The sequence below is a fragment of the Clytia hemisphaerica genome, unplaced genomic scaffold, assembly GCF_902728285.1.
Source record: "Clytia hemisphaerica strain Z4C2 unplaced genomic scaffold, Clytia hemisphaerica genome assembly, whole genome shotgun sequence".
NCBI classification, from domain to species: domain Eukaryota; kingdom Metazoa; phylum Cnidaria; class Hydrozoa; order Leptothecata; family Clytiidae; genus Clytia; species Clytia hemisphaerica.
The window spans coordinates 907667-923982 of NW_027104207.1; the positions used below are offsets into that span (position 1 = coordinate 907667).

At 35.6% G+C, this 16316-nt stretch overlaps 2 protein-coding genes across 2 annotated transcripts in view; one reads left to right on the forward strand and one right to left on the reverse strand.

The window, feature by feature from the left end:
• LOC136815441 (cation channel sperm-associated auxiliary subunit gamma-like) overlaps positions 1-16316 on the forward strand; it is a 170922-nt gene that overhangs the window by 115176 nt on the left and 39430 nt on the right. The window contains exons 18-24 of the mRNA XM_067071893.1: positions 8893-9019; positions 9419-9575; positions 11328-11372; positions 11837-11929; positions 12602-12698; positions 12976-13201; positions 13945-14126. Coding sequence (XP_066927994.1) covers positions 8893-9019; positions 9419-9575; positions 11328-11372; positions 11837-11929; positions 12602-12698; positions 12976-13201; positions 13945-14120 — 921 coding nt within the window. The 3' untranslated portion in view covers positions 14121-14126. The remainder of the gene's footprint in view (positions 1-8892; positions 9020-9418; positions 9576-11327; positions 11373-11836; positions 11930-12601; positions 12699-12975; positions 13202-13944; positions 14127-16316) is intronic.
• On the reverse strand, positions 617-4049 carry LOC136815366 (uncharacterized). The gene is made up of 3 exons (XM_067071807.1): positions 3962-4049; positions 2484-2838; positions 617-1490 (listed from the first exon to the last, which is right to left on the reverse strand). The coding sequence occupies exons 1-3, from the start codon at positions 4038-4040 to the stop codon at positions 617-619; spliced, it is 1308 nt and encodes a 435-aa protein (XP_066927908.1). The 5' UTR covers positions 4041-4049.

A 16316-nucleotide genomic window follows, 5' to 3' on the forward strand; every position in this document is an offset into this window, starting at 1 on the left:
ACAAAACATGCAGAAACAAATATTCTATAAGAAAGAGAATTTACTTTATGATAGATTCAAAGATTTCTCATTCTTGATATACTTATGACGTAATCTGTTATTACGGAAATGCCTGAAAAACACCGGGTTTTTACCACCAGTTAAAAGCCCGGTGTTTTTCGTGTGTTTTCGTATAACAGAACGCTTCATGGATATCAAGAATAAATTCTTAAATCAATCAAGTGATGCTCTTCCTTTTGTTGCGTCGATTAAAATTCACAATTTTTTTCAATAAATCACTCAAATTTTATGAAAAGCTGCTACACGAAAAATGGCTTCCCTTCTCTTCAATTACTTTTGTAAAATATTTCAACGGTGGTCTGAACCCTGACTTCAATAGCCTGTGATAAAGAATGGACCCTTTTTTAAACAGCCTCAACAGGGGGGGCCTCAACAGGGTAAGCCTGATTAAAGCATAAAGGCTAGATAAGGACCGGCGTAGAAGGGATTGAGATTTAAGTTTGAACTGGTGTAGAATTAAACTTTTATGAAACTTCTAACCCGCTGATTTTAAAATGTGATGTTTTATTATTCAGAATTTTCATATCTTAGGACCAGAAACTTACAGCCCTATAAGTCACTTTTTCAATTTATGTAAATTTGTATAAGACGGGTTTCCAGTGTTAGGTTTTTTATAAATCAGTTCATAATCACTCAGCTCTGGCAAATCTAGATATTGTGCATCATTGGTGTAATCTCCAGCATCTCCTTGATGAGTTTGATATTGATCTACTTGGAATCCTGCTAAAGGGGTGTAAGGTTCGAGCGTTGTGAAATTCTCCGGTTTGATATATTTTTCATCATTGGTGTAATCTCCAGCATCTCCTTGATGAGTTTGATATTGATCTACTTGGAATACTGCTAAAGGGGTGTAAGGTTCGAGCGTTGTGAAATTCTCCGGTTTGATGTATTTTTCATCATTGTTGTAATCTCCAGCATCTCCTTGATGAGTTTGATATTGATCTGCTTGGAATACTGCTAAAGGGGTGTAAGGTTCAAGCGTTGTAAAATTCTCCGGTTTGATGTATTTTTCATCATTGGTGTAATCTCCAGCATCTCCTTGATGAGTTTGATATTGATTTACATGGAATCCTGCTAAAGGGGTGTAAGGTTCAAGCGTTGTGAAATTCTCCGGCTTGATGTATTTTTCATCATCCGCTTCTCCTGACAGATTTTTGTCAAATGACTCAGACATATAATCATACGTCGATTCTTCAAATGGTAATGGTATGTTCTGATAAGAAACTAGGTTTGCAACATTGTTTTGTAAAGTGGACAGTTTAGCAGTTATGTTCTCATTGTTCTCTAATGATTTTTGATGAGACATTGTATTCAAATAATATTCAGCTGATCTCCCTAAAGTCAGCATCTGTGTATGTGGTTCGTCTCTCGACCCTCCTTGACCGGTTTGATGTGCCTCTGTTTCGAGTTTTCTATCTCTTACTCGCTTCCTGTGAAGATGAAACATAATTACTATTGTTAGAATACTTAGATATCTTGTAGTCCGAATCGCACACCTCTATAGATATAAGCATAGTCAATATAAAAAACACTGGTCTGGAAGCCTATTGTTTTAACTTTTTGTGAGCTAATTCTTTGTTATTATCAAAAGATGAAAATCGATTTGTTCAGTTTTTGATCACGTTACCAAGTACTGCTCTTGGGATTGGTTTATCAAAAAGTGAGTAAAAGAAACTAATTTTTCAATGCAAGTAAGAAACAATGGAAAGAAACAAAAGGCTTCCAGACCGGGGTTTTTTATATTGACTATGCTTATATCTATAGAGGTGTGCGATTCGGACTACAAGATAAACTTTTGTCGCTAGAGGATGAGCCGAAGGTTAGATATCTTGCGGATTTGCGTCCGCCAACGCTAAAGCCCTAAAGAAGCGGGCCAATTTCTCATGGAGTTGACCTTTAATGTGCACCTTCTCCAGTCAGGTTGAATTGCCCTTGCACAAAATAGCTTGGAAATACTGTTGCGTCCGCCTATTCCAGAAAACCGATACTAGGATAAAGGTTTCCCGCCGCAAAATATGTGACGCGGTCTGGCGAAATTCCCTAATTAAAATCTTCCAGACGTTAAGATCTTCTGACCTTCAGAGCTTCAGCGTGTCGAAAAGAAATTTCTACGTTGATTACCTGATAAGAAAAAACCCTACGTCTTGTAGGATTGTGAAAGCTCAGTTACTGTATTTTAGCTCTAGTTTAGATGGCCCACTTCTCGCCCTGCCTATTCTAATATGTCAATGCATAGCCCTCTTTTGACGCCAATGCAATGTCTTCTTTTAATATTTTCCAAGCTAAGATTTTAACTACCAACTTTGTGCCCTCTTTCTGTCTACTCTAACATTTAGAATAGGCAGGGCAGAAAGTCGGCCGTTAGAGCTTTAGTTTCTTTAAATTAAGAATTGAAGTAGATTTTCTCTCAATTTTTCTTGTACCTTATTTTGATGGCAACTATTAAGACGATTGTGAGGAAAAGAAGCCCAAATCCAATGGCAATATAATGTGTCTCGTTTGTCGTGGCGTGTGTTTGTTTGAGGGATAGTTGCTTTGTAGAATGCTGTCTGTTTGTTGTCTTTGAGTAAAACAATTTTGTTGTTAATGTCTGGGCTGTCGAATCGTTGGTCTTTGTTGTATTCTGGTTGGTCGTTGTGGTTGTCTTCGTAAGGGTGGTCGTTGCTTTTGTTGGAGTGGTTGTTGCTGTTGTTTGAGTGGTCGTTGTAGTCGTCCCTTGTTCACACTTTGTTCGGAATATCTGACTCATTATGGATCGGATTTCGGAATAATGTTTCGCTGAAAAGAAATCAATTGCAGTGTAACTTTCGATAACTTTTCAGCAGAATTTTTTTCTTGAAAGGGCCCTTGATAAGAATTCCAAGAAAAAATTTATTTGGAGAACCTAAGTTTTCTTCTCATAAAGAAATCTTTTCTTTGAGTTTTCATTTGAAAAATTTCAAAAATATGTCAAGATTAATTTACTCGTAAGAAATTTTTCCCATATCTCACTAAATAATGTTTTTCTCTGGTAGAGAAATGGTATCTCTAACAAGAACGAACAAGAATCACTGAGAAAAGATTTTTGACCAGTGTAGTAAAAGTTTCTGCGTCTCAGACGGATTTCTGTCTCAGCGAAGTATATAAGGAGGCGCTTCCGTCTCAGCGAAGTATATAAGGAGGCGCTTCCGTCTCAGCGAAGTATATAAGGAGGCGCTTCCGTCTCAGCGAAGTATATAAGGAGGCGCTTCCGTCTCAGCGAAGTATATAAGGAGGCGCTTCCGTCTCAAAATTCTGCATGATTCACCAAAATATCACCAATATGTGCTGTTTTTCTGAAATCCATTATCTGTTTCAGATGCAAAACCTTGCTTTGACTACTAATTACACTGTAATTCATGATTAGGCTTCTGCTCATCCTCTAGCGAAAAAAGTTTCTTATAGAGGAAGTATAGGTCTGCGAATCAGACTAATTCATGATATGCACCATTGCAATGTTTTCCACGGACCCGACAGCTGATTGGTTAAAAGTGACGTATTGACTGACTGTACGTCACTTACTACCAATCAGCTGTTACAGCTGTTGGGTCCGTGATATAATGTCAGAAGACATTGCAATGGTGCATATTATGAATTAAGATTAAATTTTTCTTCAAAAAACCATGCATATTTAATGTTGTTAATACCTTGAAGTAATTGTTTGTCTTCTCTGTACCATTCTCTGTACCTTTCATAAACCAAATATGTTTTTAAACTTACTTTTCTATTGGTAAAGGGCAGTATCTCACGTCATTATCTGACATTATTTTTCGGGCTGTACAAAAATATTGCCCTCGGGCAACATTTCTCAGTACAGCCCTCACTAACCGGTCATTATTGTATTAGTAGACATATGAAAAGAAATTGCCGGTTTATAACTTACGGAATGATTGTTCGCCTTGGAATTTCAAAGTTGAACATTGACCATCTTCGAATTCAAGTTTTATCAATTGACCAAACATCTTGTCTGTCACACATGACACATCCTACAAAAAGGACCATGGGTTTATTACTGTAATGTTCGTTATGAGCTGATGCAAGAATGTCAGATAGATATTCGGTTTTAATTTTTCTTAATGCCCCCTCCCCCCGGTTGAATTGTAACCGCTTTTCCAATTATTTTCAAATTTTCTGACTTCTCCACAAATTAATCCTTTCACACCAATATAAAAAAGAATTCCAAAAATTAAAACATTTCAGCCCAAGCAAAATCTCAAGATGTAGAATAAAACTGTCTAATTCTTTTCCTCGATTTCCTAGGGGTGGCTGAGTGTCCATTTCGCGTTTATTGCAAGATTAGGCCGGATTTTACCTCAAAATTCTTATGCGATGATATTTTTTTTATTGAATATTGTTTTAGGAAGTATCTCTGTACCAAATTTCATGGACAACAACATAACAGTCTTGAGTGTATGGGTTCTACGACCCCACAGCATGGCCAGACCCAAAAAACCCGGGGCATAAAAGGTTTAAAAACACTCGTTGCAAAATGAGACTCACCAAGTAGTGAATATCTTCCGATGATTTCCTTATTGGGAAATACTCTATCGTCATACTCGGATATTTGATCCAGCTTTCTTTCGTACTGTTGGGTGTGACTACCAGATTCCATAGATAGATATCTTTCATTTTCTTGCAATTCTTACCGCATGTTATTTCTATGTTCGCCATTCCGGTTCTGATCAAATCACTTTTGAAGATACTCGTTGGACAGTCTGTAAAAAAATCACAATTCTATCAAACATCGCTTAAAGGTTTTATTTTTACATAAGTGTTCCCGTTTCATATAAGACACATATTTCATATCAGGACAGTGTCTGCCTATTGTTATATTGTGCTGATAAAAGCAAAAATATGTTTTTCTTTTCCTCTTTCTGACCAATCTTGCTCCACATCCGTGTCAATCCAATGTGAAAAAGCTTGAGAATTCAAATTGATGAGTAAGCATACGATATCACTAGATATCATTAGTGAGGTTAAGTAAATTGGTAAAATCACGACGACGAACAAAAATTTAGCAGGCTAGTGAGTTTCAACCAATCCAATTTCGTATTTTCACTAGCCTTATACATTTTTCGTCCGTCGTCGTGATTGTCCTTGTATGCTTAACCTCAGTATTATATACTTGTAGGCAAAAACAGCCATTGAATAATTCCTGATATACCATGGCTATTATACCACGGTAGATTTTTTTTCAAATTTTGCTTTTAAAGTTCAAAGAAATTTTTTTAAATAAATCTATTGTCGATTTCATGAACAAATTTTACGACTCAAAGTAATTAAGAAAAATCATTAAAAAAAGAAAGACATTCGAACGTTCGATTATGGGAGTGTTTTATGTTAATCTTTCGACTATTTACATAATTTATGGTTTGTTTTTGGTTTTTGCCTCTAGGTATATAAAACATATATTCAATAGATTTTCGTTGGTTATTGGATTTATTAACCATCGGTGTAGCCTGGATATCCAAGCTCAAATTTTTAGAAAAAACAAAATTTAATACCTCAACATACAAAGTTCTAAAATTATAGAGCTTGGTCTCCCTAGAGAATGAAAGTGAAAACCCATGTTTCCTAGCCAACCCAGGGCAGCAAACCAGAAATTAATAAAAAGCAGTCTTACAAGATCTAAAACTATTCAAAACATCCAAAGATTACACCAAAATCCATAAAAAGGTTTGCATGCATTATCATGATCAACCATGTTTTCTCGGAAAATGAACTGCCTCTTTTTTCTTCTTTTTCATGTTTTCATGTAACAGAAAGCCCTATCTTCACTAGCAACTGGAGGACTATCCTATTTATGCTTTAGAATTGCTCAACGCCATGTAGATTGGCCCTTACGGTTTTAGCGAAGTGAGCGCAAGCAAGCGGACTACATTCTCTTAAAAAGAATGCAAATCGCTCTAGGGAGACCAGGCTGTAAACCAGAACATAAAAATATCATTTAAAAACAAAACCTTTAAATAGACTGGAGTTGTTGTAGTAAACTGTGTATGCTTTAACTGTTACGGTTTAATATCAGTTTATATAAACTTGTAGTTTTGTCCCTTGCATTATCTTTTGCTTATTTCTACTATGTCTGGTTTAGTTGCAGATATTCTTTTCGCTTATTTTTCAGGAATTCCTATTTTTTATACAGTAGCGTTGTGGCTATTTCCAAAAAATGAAGGTAAAAGGAAGAGACAATATTTTGACGCCATTTAAAATGCAAATTCATGATATTCATGACGTAATTTTTCACCACTGGCAAAAACCGGGGTGTTCTTCCGTAGAAAACATTGAATAGGCTTTTCTTGCTAAATGTCGTTTGTGGGTTTGAAAAATAAAACGGGCGGTGAACTTACTAGTAGTGATCCTAGACGTCTTATGACATCCTTCGCCTTGGAAAATCACAGCCGCCAGTGATTTATTTTGATTTAGGAAGACTCACCTATATGAATAGCACTGTTGAAACACCCCATCTCTTTGGTGTTTTGTGATTTGAAGGTTTTTACTGCTCCCTGTGAATCTGTTGTTAGCCCTCCTTCCACAGCACAACGACATGTTTCTTCATCAATCATCTTTGCACCTGGGTATCTATCACATAACGATTTCGTGGATCCCTTACCTGTGCTCACGAAACTGTCTCTTACATCACGTGTGATTGTGATGAAAGTTTTGTCTGTTTGAAAGTCACCATACCCGAAAGTTATGAAAGCAAAAATGATCCAAAAAACATTTAAGAATAGTATTCCCATGTTCTTTTTGTATAGTTTTGATTATCTTAATCTACATCGAATCACTATTGTCAGGGTCAATTTTGAATTCATCTGCCTTTCGCGTGCCAACTGTGTACCATCGTTAAAATTTATCTTACATTTTTTCCTGAATCGATTTATTTTTCTATAGAACAAATGTTGGAAAAACTTGCCTTCACTTGATGTCTGATAAAATGTATCTTTTAAAGATGGAACAAAATGGCAATTTTACAATGATATTTGGTCTGACTGGGAGCCTGAAAATGTGTTTGGAAGCGTTTCAGTTCCATTCCAACCTACCCCATGGAGGGTAGAACCAGTGTGAGATATGAACAATGAGAGAACTAGTGCAACTGTGTGGGGCTATCAGTATATTTTACAGCGTTGCAACTTTTCCGCATTCGCGTCGGCATTCAGCTTTTCTCGACGAAAATACCGACGTAAATTTGGCTTTTGCCGACGTGAAAGTGCTTGTTGTACTATAAAACCCAAGGTTTTTGCCGACACCAATAAATCTGAATTAGAAAGGCTGGTCTGTAACAGGAAATCATTCCAGTTGTATTTTTTAACATGAATTTCCATCCAAATAACAAGCTTTTTGTCCAGCTTAAAGTGATCGCTCTCCACTTTCGCGCGAAAATGAGTGAAAATCTTTTGACAATCGTTATTGCGTGCAGAAAAGATTACGTCATTAAAAAAGTTTCGAGCGTAAAATTAAAAAGTTGAAGTTGAAAGAAGTTCAATTTTAAACCGGTAAGTAAGATTTGCCTAGTGAAATTGCAAATTTTTCAAACGACCAACGACCTTATAAAAACGTTAAAAAGTTTTTGCTCATTTCGCGCGAAAGTGGAGACCGGTCTTAACCAAAGCTGGTTGCAACACTGATGTTAGTAGGGTAATGGCGTAGGCTATGATAGCCTATTGCTAAGCTATCAGTCATCACTTCGTAAATAAGATGCAAGAAACACAAATATTTAAAGTGAAGATATAATGTTACAATTTGATAAATCTTTTTTTGTAAACTATTTCTCTCTAATCCTACGCGACGCGCAAATACACGATACATCTAAATGCATGGAGGAAGATACCAAAATTTTATGTTCTACCTATTTACTTCATGCCACGTGACATTCGGCCATCTACTAATGTTTTCAAAAATGCCTTAATATTTCCAATTCTCTAGTTTAACCCTATTCAACCTAGGCTTTTAGGGGCGGTTCAGAACTAGGGGGGGGGGGGCTTTTCCTGTACCACCCCTTAACTTTTGATCTAGTGGGTCTTTTTTGATGAAATTTGGCACACAAGATCCTTGTCACGTAAGGTAACTTTTGACAAAAAATTTTTTTGATGACGTCACTCATCATGCCCAGAGTGAGCAAAAACCGAAAATTTCCTTTGTTCTTATAAATAGCTATTGTATTCTAACAAAGGCTTTAGAAAAAAGTTGTCTGAGTTTAAAATGCTTATTTTATCCTAAATATTCAATAAACTACGGTTTAAATGATATATTTGACATCAAAAATAAATTTGTATTAGAAAAGTGTCAATTTTTGTGACACCTTACTGTCAGAAATGTCATCATGCTCAAGGTGTGAAAATATTTAGGTGTCAAATTTTACAGAAAATTTCACGGCAATAGCTCTATTATTTCATGAACTATTACCAATAGTTTGACCTCCGAACAGAAAGAGCCCCCCCTAGTACGAATAGGGTTAAGCATATTTTTTGAAATGTGAATCTTGTACAAAACGGTATATTGAAAGGTTTTATATTTTGAAATAAATACTTTAATCGGATTAAATTTCGCGTGGATTTAGTTTCGCGAATATGCCTGAAACCGCTGAAAATAGCCATTATTTCTCACAAATGGAGACTTTTGAATGGTTTCTCCTCCGAAAATGTGATTTTAGAAATTTTGTGGTGGATTTAATTTCGCGAGTCAGAAATCTCACGCGTTTTTGCGAGTTTTATTTTGCGAAAATAGCATAAAATCGCGGAAGCGCGAAATTTAATCTTGCGAAAGTTAATCCGATTATAATACATGTTTGCATGTTACCTGTTCTTTAATTTACAGACTACTATACCGTTACAAGTGGATCATGGTTGCCCGTCAAGTAGAAGGATCAATATCGATTACCAACGAACCAAAGAAAATGTTAATCACTTCTGTGATGAAGAATACTGCTTCCATTTCGAAAAAAGTAAGTAATTGCTTAACCTCCCCCCCCCCCTATTTCGGACTCTTCCCCCCGTTCTTAATAGGACCCGCTTAATCTAGAGTTTTTTTGATTGAAAGTATTTTCAGCTATAAAAGCTGAATTGATCTGAACTGCCTGGTTTTAGTACATAATTAACTTATTCTGGGGGATTTTAGAGGTAATTGTACCTCTAAAACCCCCCAGAATAAGTTAATTATGTACTAAAACCAGGCAGTTCAACCCCTGGCAATTTGGTCCCCTCGTTTATTGTATTTAAATAATAATTCGGACCCCAAACTTTTCGAGGACCTTATAAAGTATACCTTTGTCGGAAGAGTATTCCTTTATTGACATGCTCTACTCCCCAAAATAGCTGTTGATTATAAATTCGTTCTTCATCAGTTTTCGATGCTTATTTAACCATAACGGATGACGCCACTCAAGAGATAAAGAGATTTTTGGGCAAAAAGAATCTGACTTTCATTGGTGGAGGTCCAGAAGCCAATCAAATTCGACCTTTCACTGAACAAGAAATTAGGGACTATAATATGGAACTAGGGTAAGGAACCCTTTATGATAGGATCGTTTGAATTATATGATTTATTATTATATGAATGATAATCAAGTTAACCGTTTGTTTCACAAAAAGAATAGACAGTCTGTAAAAGTGATGGTACCAGCTTGCAACACCTGGCATGGTGTCACAAAGTCCTTTTTTGTGAATGAGAAACATTTGAAAGTGAATGCACAACGATACAAAAAACATCTTGAGGAACAGTTACTTCCAAGCATTAATTTGTCTGTTCTATATGGTATAATACACTGAAAGAGGTCATAGTTAAGGGCTCTGACCATAGTGAATTTTTCATAATTGCCGTGTTTAAAATGTGTTTTCTGACTGATGTAACCAACAAAACTATGGCATGTTATACATTTTCTGTTAGACAAACTATTCCTGAATCTGAAAATTCAAAAATTGCATTGAAAAAAATTGATGAAGAAGAAAATGAAGACTTTTGCGAGGAAGAGTATAGCAACTTTGAAGAGCTTAGTTTCGGCGAAGAAAAAACATTTTGAAAAAATTTCGCAGTAGATGGTGTATCTTTTACCGAACAAAAAAAAATTTTTGCGGAAAATTTTTGTAAATGCTTCTTTGTCTCGAAATCTTCAAAATAGTGGTTTTTCATCAATTTTTCATCTGGATTTTGCTTAAAAAAACAGTCATAACTTTTGACACATCTTTTTAGAAAAATTTTCCGCAAAATTTTAAATAGTTAAATTCTTTGCGGACAGTGTAAAGAAATTTTGAAACAAAAAAGTTTATTACCCATTAAAACTAAGCCCTTTTTGTAAAAGAGGGTGATGCAATATATTATTAACATCTTTTTAAAGTTCATAACGTCATTTTTGCAATTAAATTCTTAATTACTCTTAAGGGATTCGATTAAAAAGCAATTTATGGCTGCGTTTAGACCAACTGGCATTTGTAATTTGGCATTTGCTCATGAGAGATTCGATTTTAATAGCTTTTCCATTGTATTTTCTGTCATGGCATTTAAGGAATTGTCTTTTTAAAGTCATTACTGAAAAGGTGATTCCCTCAAGTTCAACTTTAACAGATCAAACAATGAAAAGCATGGAATTTCTCAAAAACTGCAGTCATTAAGACTGAAACTTTTTGCCGTAGGGCTAGGCTATGGCAAATTTTGCAAATTTTACAATCTATAGAAAGAACTGAATAAAAAACGTGCAAATACTTTAAAAAATCAAAAATGTCATTTTTTCTCTTTGTTTTGGTTCCTTTGTTTGATTTGAAATGCCAGAAAAGGGGATTCCTTTGCTCAAAATGGCATTTCAAATGCCAACACGCTGGCATCATTAGGCATTTGACAAACCGAACAATTGCGCGGAACAATAGAATTCAAAAGAATACTGCAAGCAATTACAAATGCCAGGCTGGTCTAAACGCGGCCTATAAAGGCAATTCTTTGTTAAAAGTGTTAAGGAACCTGAAATATAACTTTTATGTTCAAATACCAAAATCAATTTTTGGACTATGGTCAGAGCCCTTAAGACGCGCATTTAAAGCGGACATTTTATAGCGAAGGAAATCTTTAAGTTAAATTTAATTTGCGCGTTTTAGCAACCTTGTATACATTAGACTTGGTGGTGTTAACTTCATTTAATGAATTTTGGCTTTATCTGCGAAATTATCTTTCCGCCAAAATTTGTTCTTTCTTTAAGCATTGTATTCAACAAACAAAGACAAAAAATCACTCTAGAAATTTTTAGGACTTTCTTTTTGTTTTAGGTCGAGATCGAAACTGATTTGGGCGATTTCTGAGAACGCTTATAGGTACGTTTAGTGGCCATTATTTCATAGAGTTCACTAACCTTATTTGAATATCGAGATTGTGATTGCTACTGTTTTCTTTCAAACTCTAAAATGTAGGTCGGGCCCATTCTAGTTGAATGGTGGATGATTCGTGCAATGTATGTATGTATCTAATATTTTGAAACGGAGGAGTCTGAAATGATTTTGCAGCAACCCGTACCTTAATGCGCAAAATTAAGGACGCTAAAAGTGGTTATCGTTGTCTTCAGTCAGTCGGGACCTAGATAACTGGAAAACTAACCAACATGAATTAACACAAAGTCGCTATTATACCTATTTCATATTTTGAGTATCCGCACCAGTGCCCTATCGTAAGATCTTTTTTACTATTTCAAAATCAACCTTTGGTCGACGAAGAAGGCGGCTGAAATGACTCGACCTTCGTTTCTTTAAGTGATAGATCTTCTTCGTTTTTCCTTTTCCAGTTGGCTTTGTGGATCAGCCAGCCCTTGCGGTGGCATTGCTCCAGTCTTTCCAAGCTCACCGTATTACTACCTCAATCTAAGATTCAATAACAGGTAAATCGTCAGCAAAGTATTATAGTCCAATGGTATTGTTACTTTTAATTCCATAGTATATTTTGTACATCACAGACGGATTCCGTGTTAAGTCATTTTCACCCACGATCAGCCATTTTTTCTAAGAAATTGTAGAACGAATATGTACAGGATGATTTAGTAACACCTTGACAGCTCAAAATCCTCAAATATTTCCCGCTTAGACCTGCGCATAGTTTTTTTGTTTCGTGGGTGACATTTTTGTCAGGTTAGGAACAGGCAGCTTCCTTGAGGTTTGCTTGAAGATAGTCCCTAACTGGATTTTGTCGAATCGGTCTATACGCAATTATCTACGCTAAATTCACAAGAATTTAGAAGAAGTATACCAGTACTAGGATCGAATAAAAATGATTAGCTGAAATTGTGTTCATGTCTACTAAAGATTCAATTTTTTGAGATCACTTGAATCAAGATTTAGAAGTTTCGCAGAATTTAATTTCGTGGTTGAGAGAACTTTTTGTTTACAATATTGCCTATTTTGCCATAAAAAGACCAATTTTAGGGGCGATTTTTTAAATCATGAGAATATTCGTGTGTCGCGGGATCTAATTTCGCGGATTTGTCATAAAACCGCGAACTTAAATTGCGCGAAAATTTCTTCCTTTAAAGTACTTTTCTTTGCTTGACTTTTAGTGACACGGATACTAACTGTGATTATTCGTTCGAATTTTTGATCAAAATTCATGGGATGCCACCTGATGGTATCTATCCTTCCATGTTCGTCGTCTTTGTAAGTATTTTGCTTGTTGTGTTTACTTAAATACCTGGTGCCATACGTTGAAACTTTCATACGTTTTTCCCAGCAGACAAAGACAAAGAGTAAGTCGGTACTCGTAACAGTAAGTAACACAATATAATTTTGTTAAATTTTTTGAATTTTTTAATGAAAAACGGCCAATTGTGTAATCCGCGGGCTCTAAATTTAGTGGTTTTGTCGAAAAATCTCAACAACAAAAAACGAAAATTAGTTCCCTTGATGTATGATCGTGTCTCTTTTTGTTTATCAGTTATGTCTTGGTATTATGGGTACTGTTGTAGTGGGTGCTTACTTCTTACAAGGAAAGTACACACCGATCACTTCCTTATTGCACCAGTGGAGGAACAGGGCTGGTAAATTGTTCCATCAAAACATCATCTACAGGAAGAACAAAATTGATATCAAAGATTCCATAGTGAAAGTTAACGAATGGATCGAAATGAATCGAAAAGATGGGTCTTCATCCGATACACAAGGTAAGATTGTCCAATCAAATACAATTTCTCAATTCGTTTATACCTTAAGTGGATTAATTTTCGTCTGGACCTTTTTTTGCGAATCGAAGATCTAAAATTTTCGCGATTCGGCCTATTTTGAACCTAATTTCTTTCATTTTCCTAGGGGTTTTGCAAAAATGCTGAGTTTTAGCGAAAATGGCGAAAATTAATCCACCCGAAATCCAATTCACTTAAGGTACCCTAGATCCAACACATATGCGGTCGTAATCTCCAAGCAGATTCTTATAACTCCGCATTGGAACGTATGCATTCTAAAGGTCTCTAAGAAATATTGCGCAGGCTGGTACACCACTTTGATAGGATGAAAATTGAACGAGATTCAATCGCGATACAATCGCACCAGAATAAACCACCAATAATCATATAAATAAACATTAAAATCCAGTCGCTTTCACTTTCGTTTTCACGCTTATGGGAATGTGGATTAATTTTTTTTGCCTGAGCAACCCGGTCAGATAATCATTCGCCATATGCCTTTAAAAGCAGAGTGTGGTATGCGTAGAATGGATGCTCTATTATGGGATCAAAACGGTAGTGGCTATAGACCTTGAACAACAGCCAGAGTTGATAAGAAATTTGTTCAATTCGGATGCCGTTGGCCAATGGGGTTATATATAGTTTGAAAAATGAAGCGGAAGAAATATTTCCACTCACAAAGGGATGTTTTTTTAAATGAGTATTTTATCATTCTCAAGTACCAGTGATGGAGAAAGGAACATCAATGGCCAGTTTGACTGTGGAAAGCCAAAGTGGCCAGGATCAAGAAGGTTTAGAGCAGAGTGAGAACACAGAAGGTCAGGATTCAACGAGTCAAGAAGATGTACTACAACAAGACCAACACCAAGATGCAAGACTTCGAAGAAAACTAACCGTTTAACAACAAGTAGATATATTTTTCATTTCCATAAAGGTGGAAAACCCTCATTTGGCCATCTTGAAATTATCTCAGGATTCCTCGTCTGGTACTGTTTGTCATTCGTCTTTTTTTTAAAGCCAAAAGTTTTTCGTAAATTCTAATCTACAAGTCATTTTTTATGATATTCATCCTTTTTGCTAGTCTTTCTAAATGCATTCAATTATCTGTATAGTGCTAACCTAGTTTACAATGAGTCTATAAGAAAAAGAGGAGGTCTGTAGAAATGTATAAAGATAAGTCAGCCAGGCTGGATAAGGTTTGCTTTAGAAGTATCTGTTTTATGTTAAGACCACTGACCTTATACCCTGGACCAGGTTTCTCAATCTGCAAAGCAAAATCTTTGATCGGAGTTTTTTTGAAAAGTGATACCCTAATGGCGGCACTACTCAATAGCGGTGTAAATGCATCGAGAGCGCTAGGTCTACTTTCCCTCAAATACTTTTGATGATGTAGCGCCGTTAGACGTTAATTTTTAACATTGCAATGGCTTTGCTTCTCCAAACAAAGATGGCGGATATAACTTGGTCCAGGGACATTATAAAGGTCAGTGGATGAGATTAGATCCGTCATTAGAATAAGAATGTCTTGTACCTTTTGGCTAGGAACTATCTACTAGAAGACTTTTAGATTGTCAATATTATTTGGTTATAAATTTTATGTATTTATAGTTTCGCTTCATCATTTCGTATTTTCACAATTTTTCATCACTTTCATAACCATAAAGATATTTTTCATGTAGAAAGATTAGTTGTTAAATGCTTTACTTTAAAGGATATAGTTTAACGTATCTCCTAACATTTGCTAACAAAGTTGTATACCCCTCCCGCGTCTCAAGCACAAGTTTCAAGAAATCCTTTTGTTAATTCTTCCTAGTCAGCATGAGAGATGAGCTTCCTTTCTATCATATAAAAAGAATCCAACTTTGTTCCCTCAATAACAGATTTGAATCACCTAACCGCGAATTTCGGAACCAATCGCAGAAAGCTCTCTCAAGCTTTACTTTACTCAAACTGGTTAATATTGGCAGAAATTGGGAGCTTTTTTCGACAATCAAGGTCAAGTGTACAAGTGAATCAAGCGGATTAAAAGGATTTTGCCTAGCAGGAAGTTGGATATACACTTGAACAACTTCTAGTCCAAGGGTACCACTGGGCAGTTCCTTGAGGGAACGGCCTATTATTTCTCAAACAAAGAGATCTACAATGGGAAAGAGCAAAATATTCTGATGAAAATAGCCGGTCCTTTTTTTCTAAAAGTACAAAGCGCTGTGACTGAAAGAGTTTTCTCAAAGTGTCCACTTTAATTTATACTGCTATGTAATGGGTATCATATAGATGAAATACAACGACCCCTTAACGCTCCTACACTTAAAAATGCAGATTGATGATTTCATTGAAAAGAAACACTTCATTCGAACTTGACAAGAAAGGAAAAACATTTCAACATTTTTACTGTTGTCACCAAAAGAAATAACTGGATTGAGGGGTCAAAAGTCTCTTACTCAAACCACTCACTTAAAAGAGCCTTGTTGAATTTTTCTCATGCATGTATTTTATTATTTGTTGTTGTTGTTGTTTAGATAAAAATACATTCTTGGCGTTCTAAATATTCCTATTTACAATTTTTTTATTTTCCTGCATATATAAAATGTAATTTCCAGCTATTCTTACACTCTGTAATTGAACCCCTTCCCCGTTGAAAGAATTTGCCAAAAAGTCGTCTAGAGGTAAAAAATAACCCAAAGTAAATTATAGCCATTGAAAATTTTTCGGAATATCTCTCTCTCTATGGAAACAACCACAATTTTTTCGCCAAATCTCTTTGAGATTCAAAGAATATGATATATCTAGCCCCGTCGGAGCTTTGATGAAAGTATCTGACCCTCCCAACGAGCAAAATAAAAAATGTCTGAAAGGGGTTGAAACATGGGTGTTTATTCTATGAATTATCTACAAATTGTTCTGGTGTTATCTTCGTGGCCAACTAAAGTCGAATACTTCGAAAGTACTTAAAATATCAACCGTAATAACAGATTATCCTGTTAGACTAAACTTTACAGAAAATCATGTGCAAAATATTCGAAACACAAGACTTGGATTAAATCTTGCTCAATATTTTGAATCAATATAATAACGAGCTCTAAAAAATCAACAATTT

What these genes read in the sequence shown, in the direction of transcription:
- LOC136815366 (XM_067071807.1), bottom strand. Translation starts at nt 4,040, where the DNA reads ATGTTTGGTCAATTGATAAAACTTGAATTCGAAGATGGTCAATGTTCA. An exon ending in CCAAGGCGAACAATCATTCC is followed by an intron (nt 2,839 to 3,961) that starts GTAAGTTATAAA and finishes ATTTCTTTTCAG; the next exon opens with CGAAACATTATTCCGAAATC. An exon ending in ATAGTTGCCATCAAAATAAG is followed by an intron (nt 1,491 to 2,483) that starts GTACAAGAAAAA and finishes TCATCTTCACAG; the next exon opens with GAAGCGAGTAAGAGATAGAA.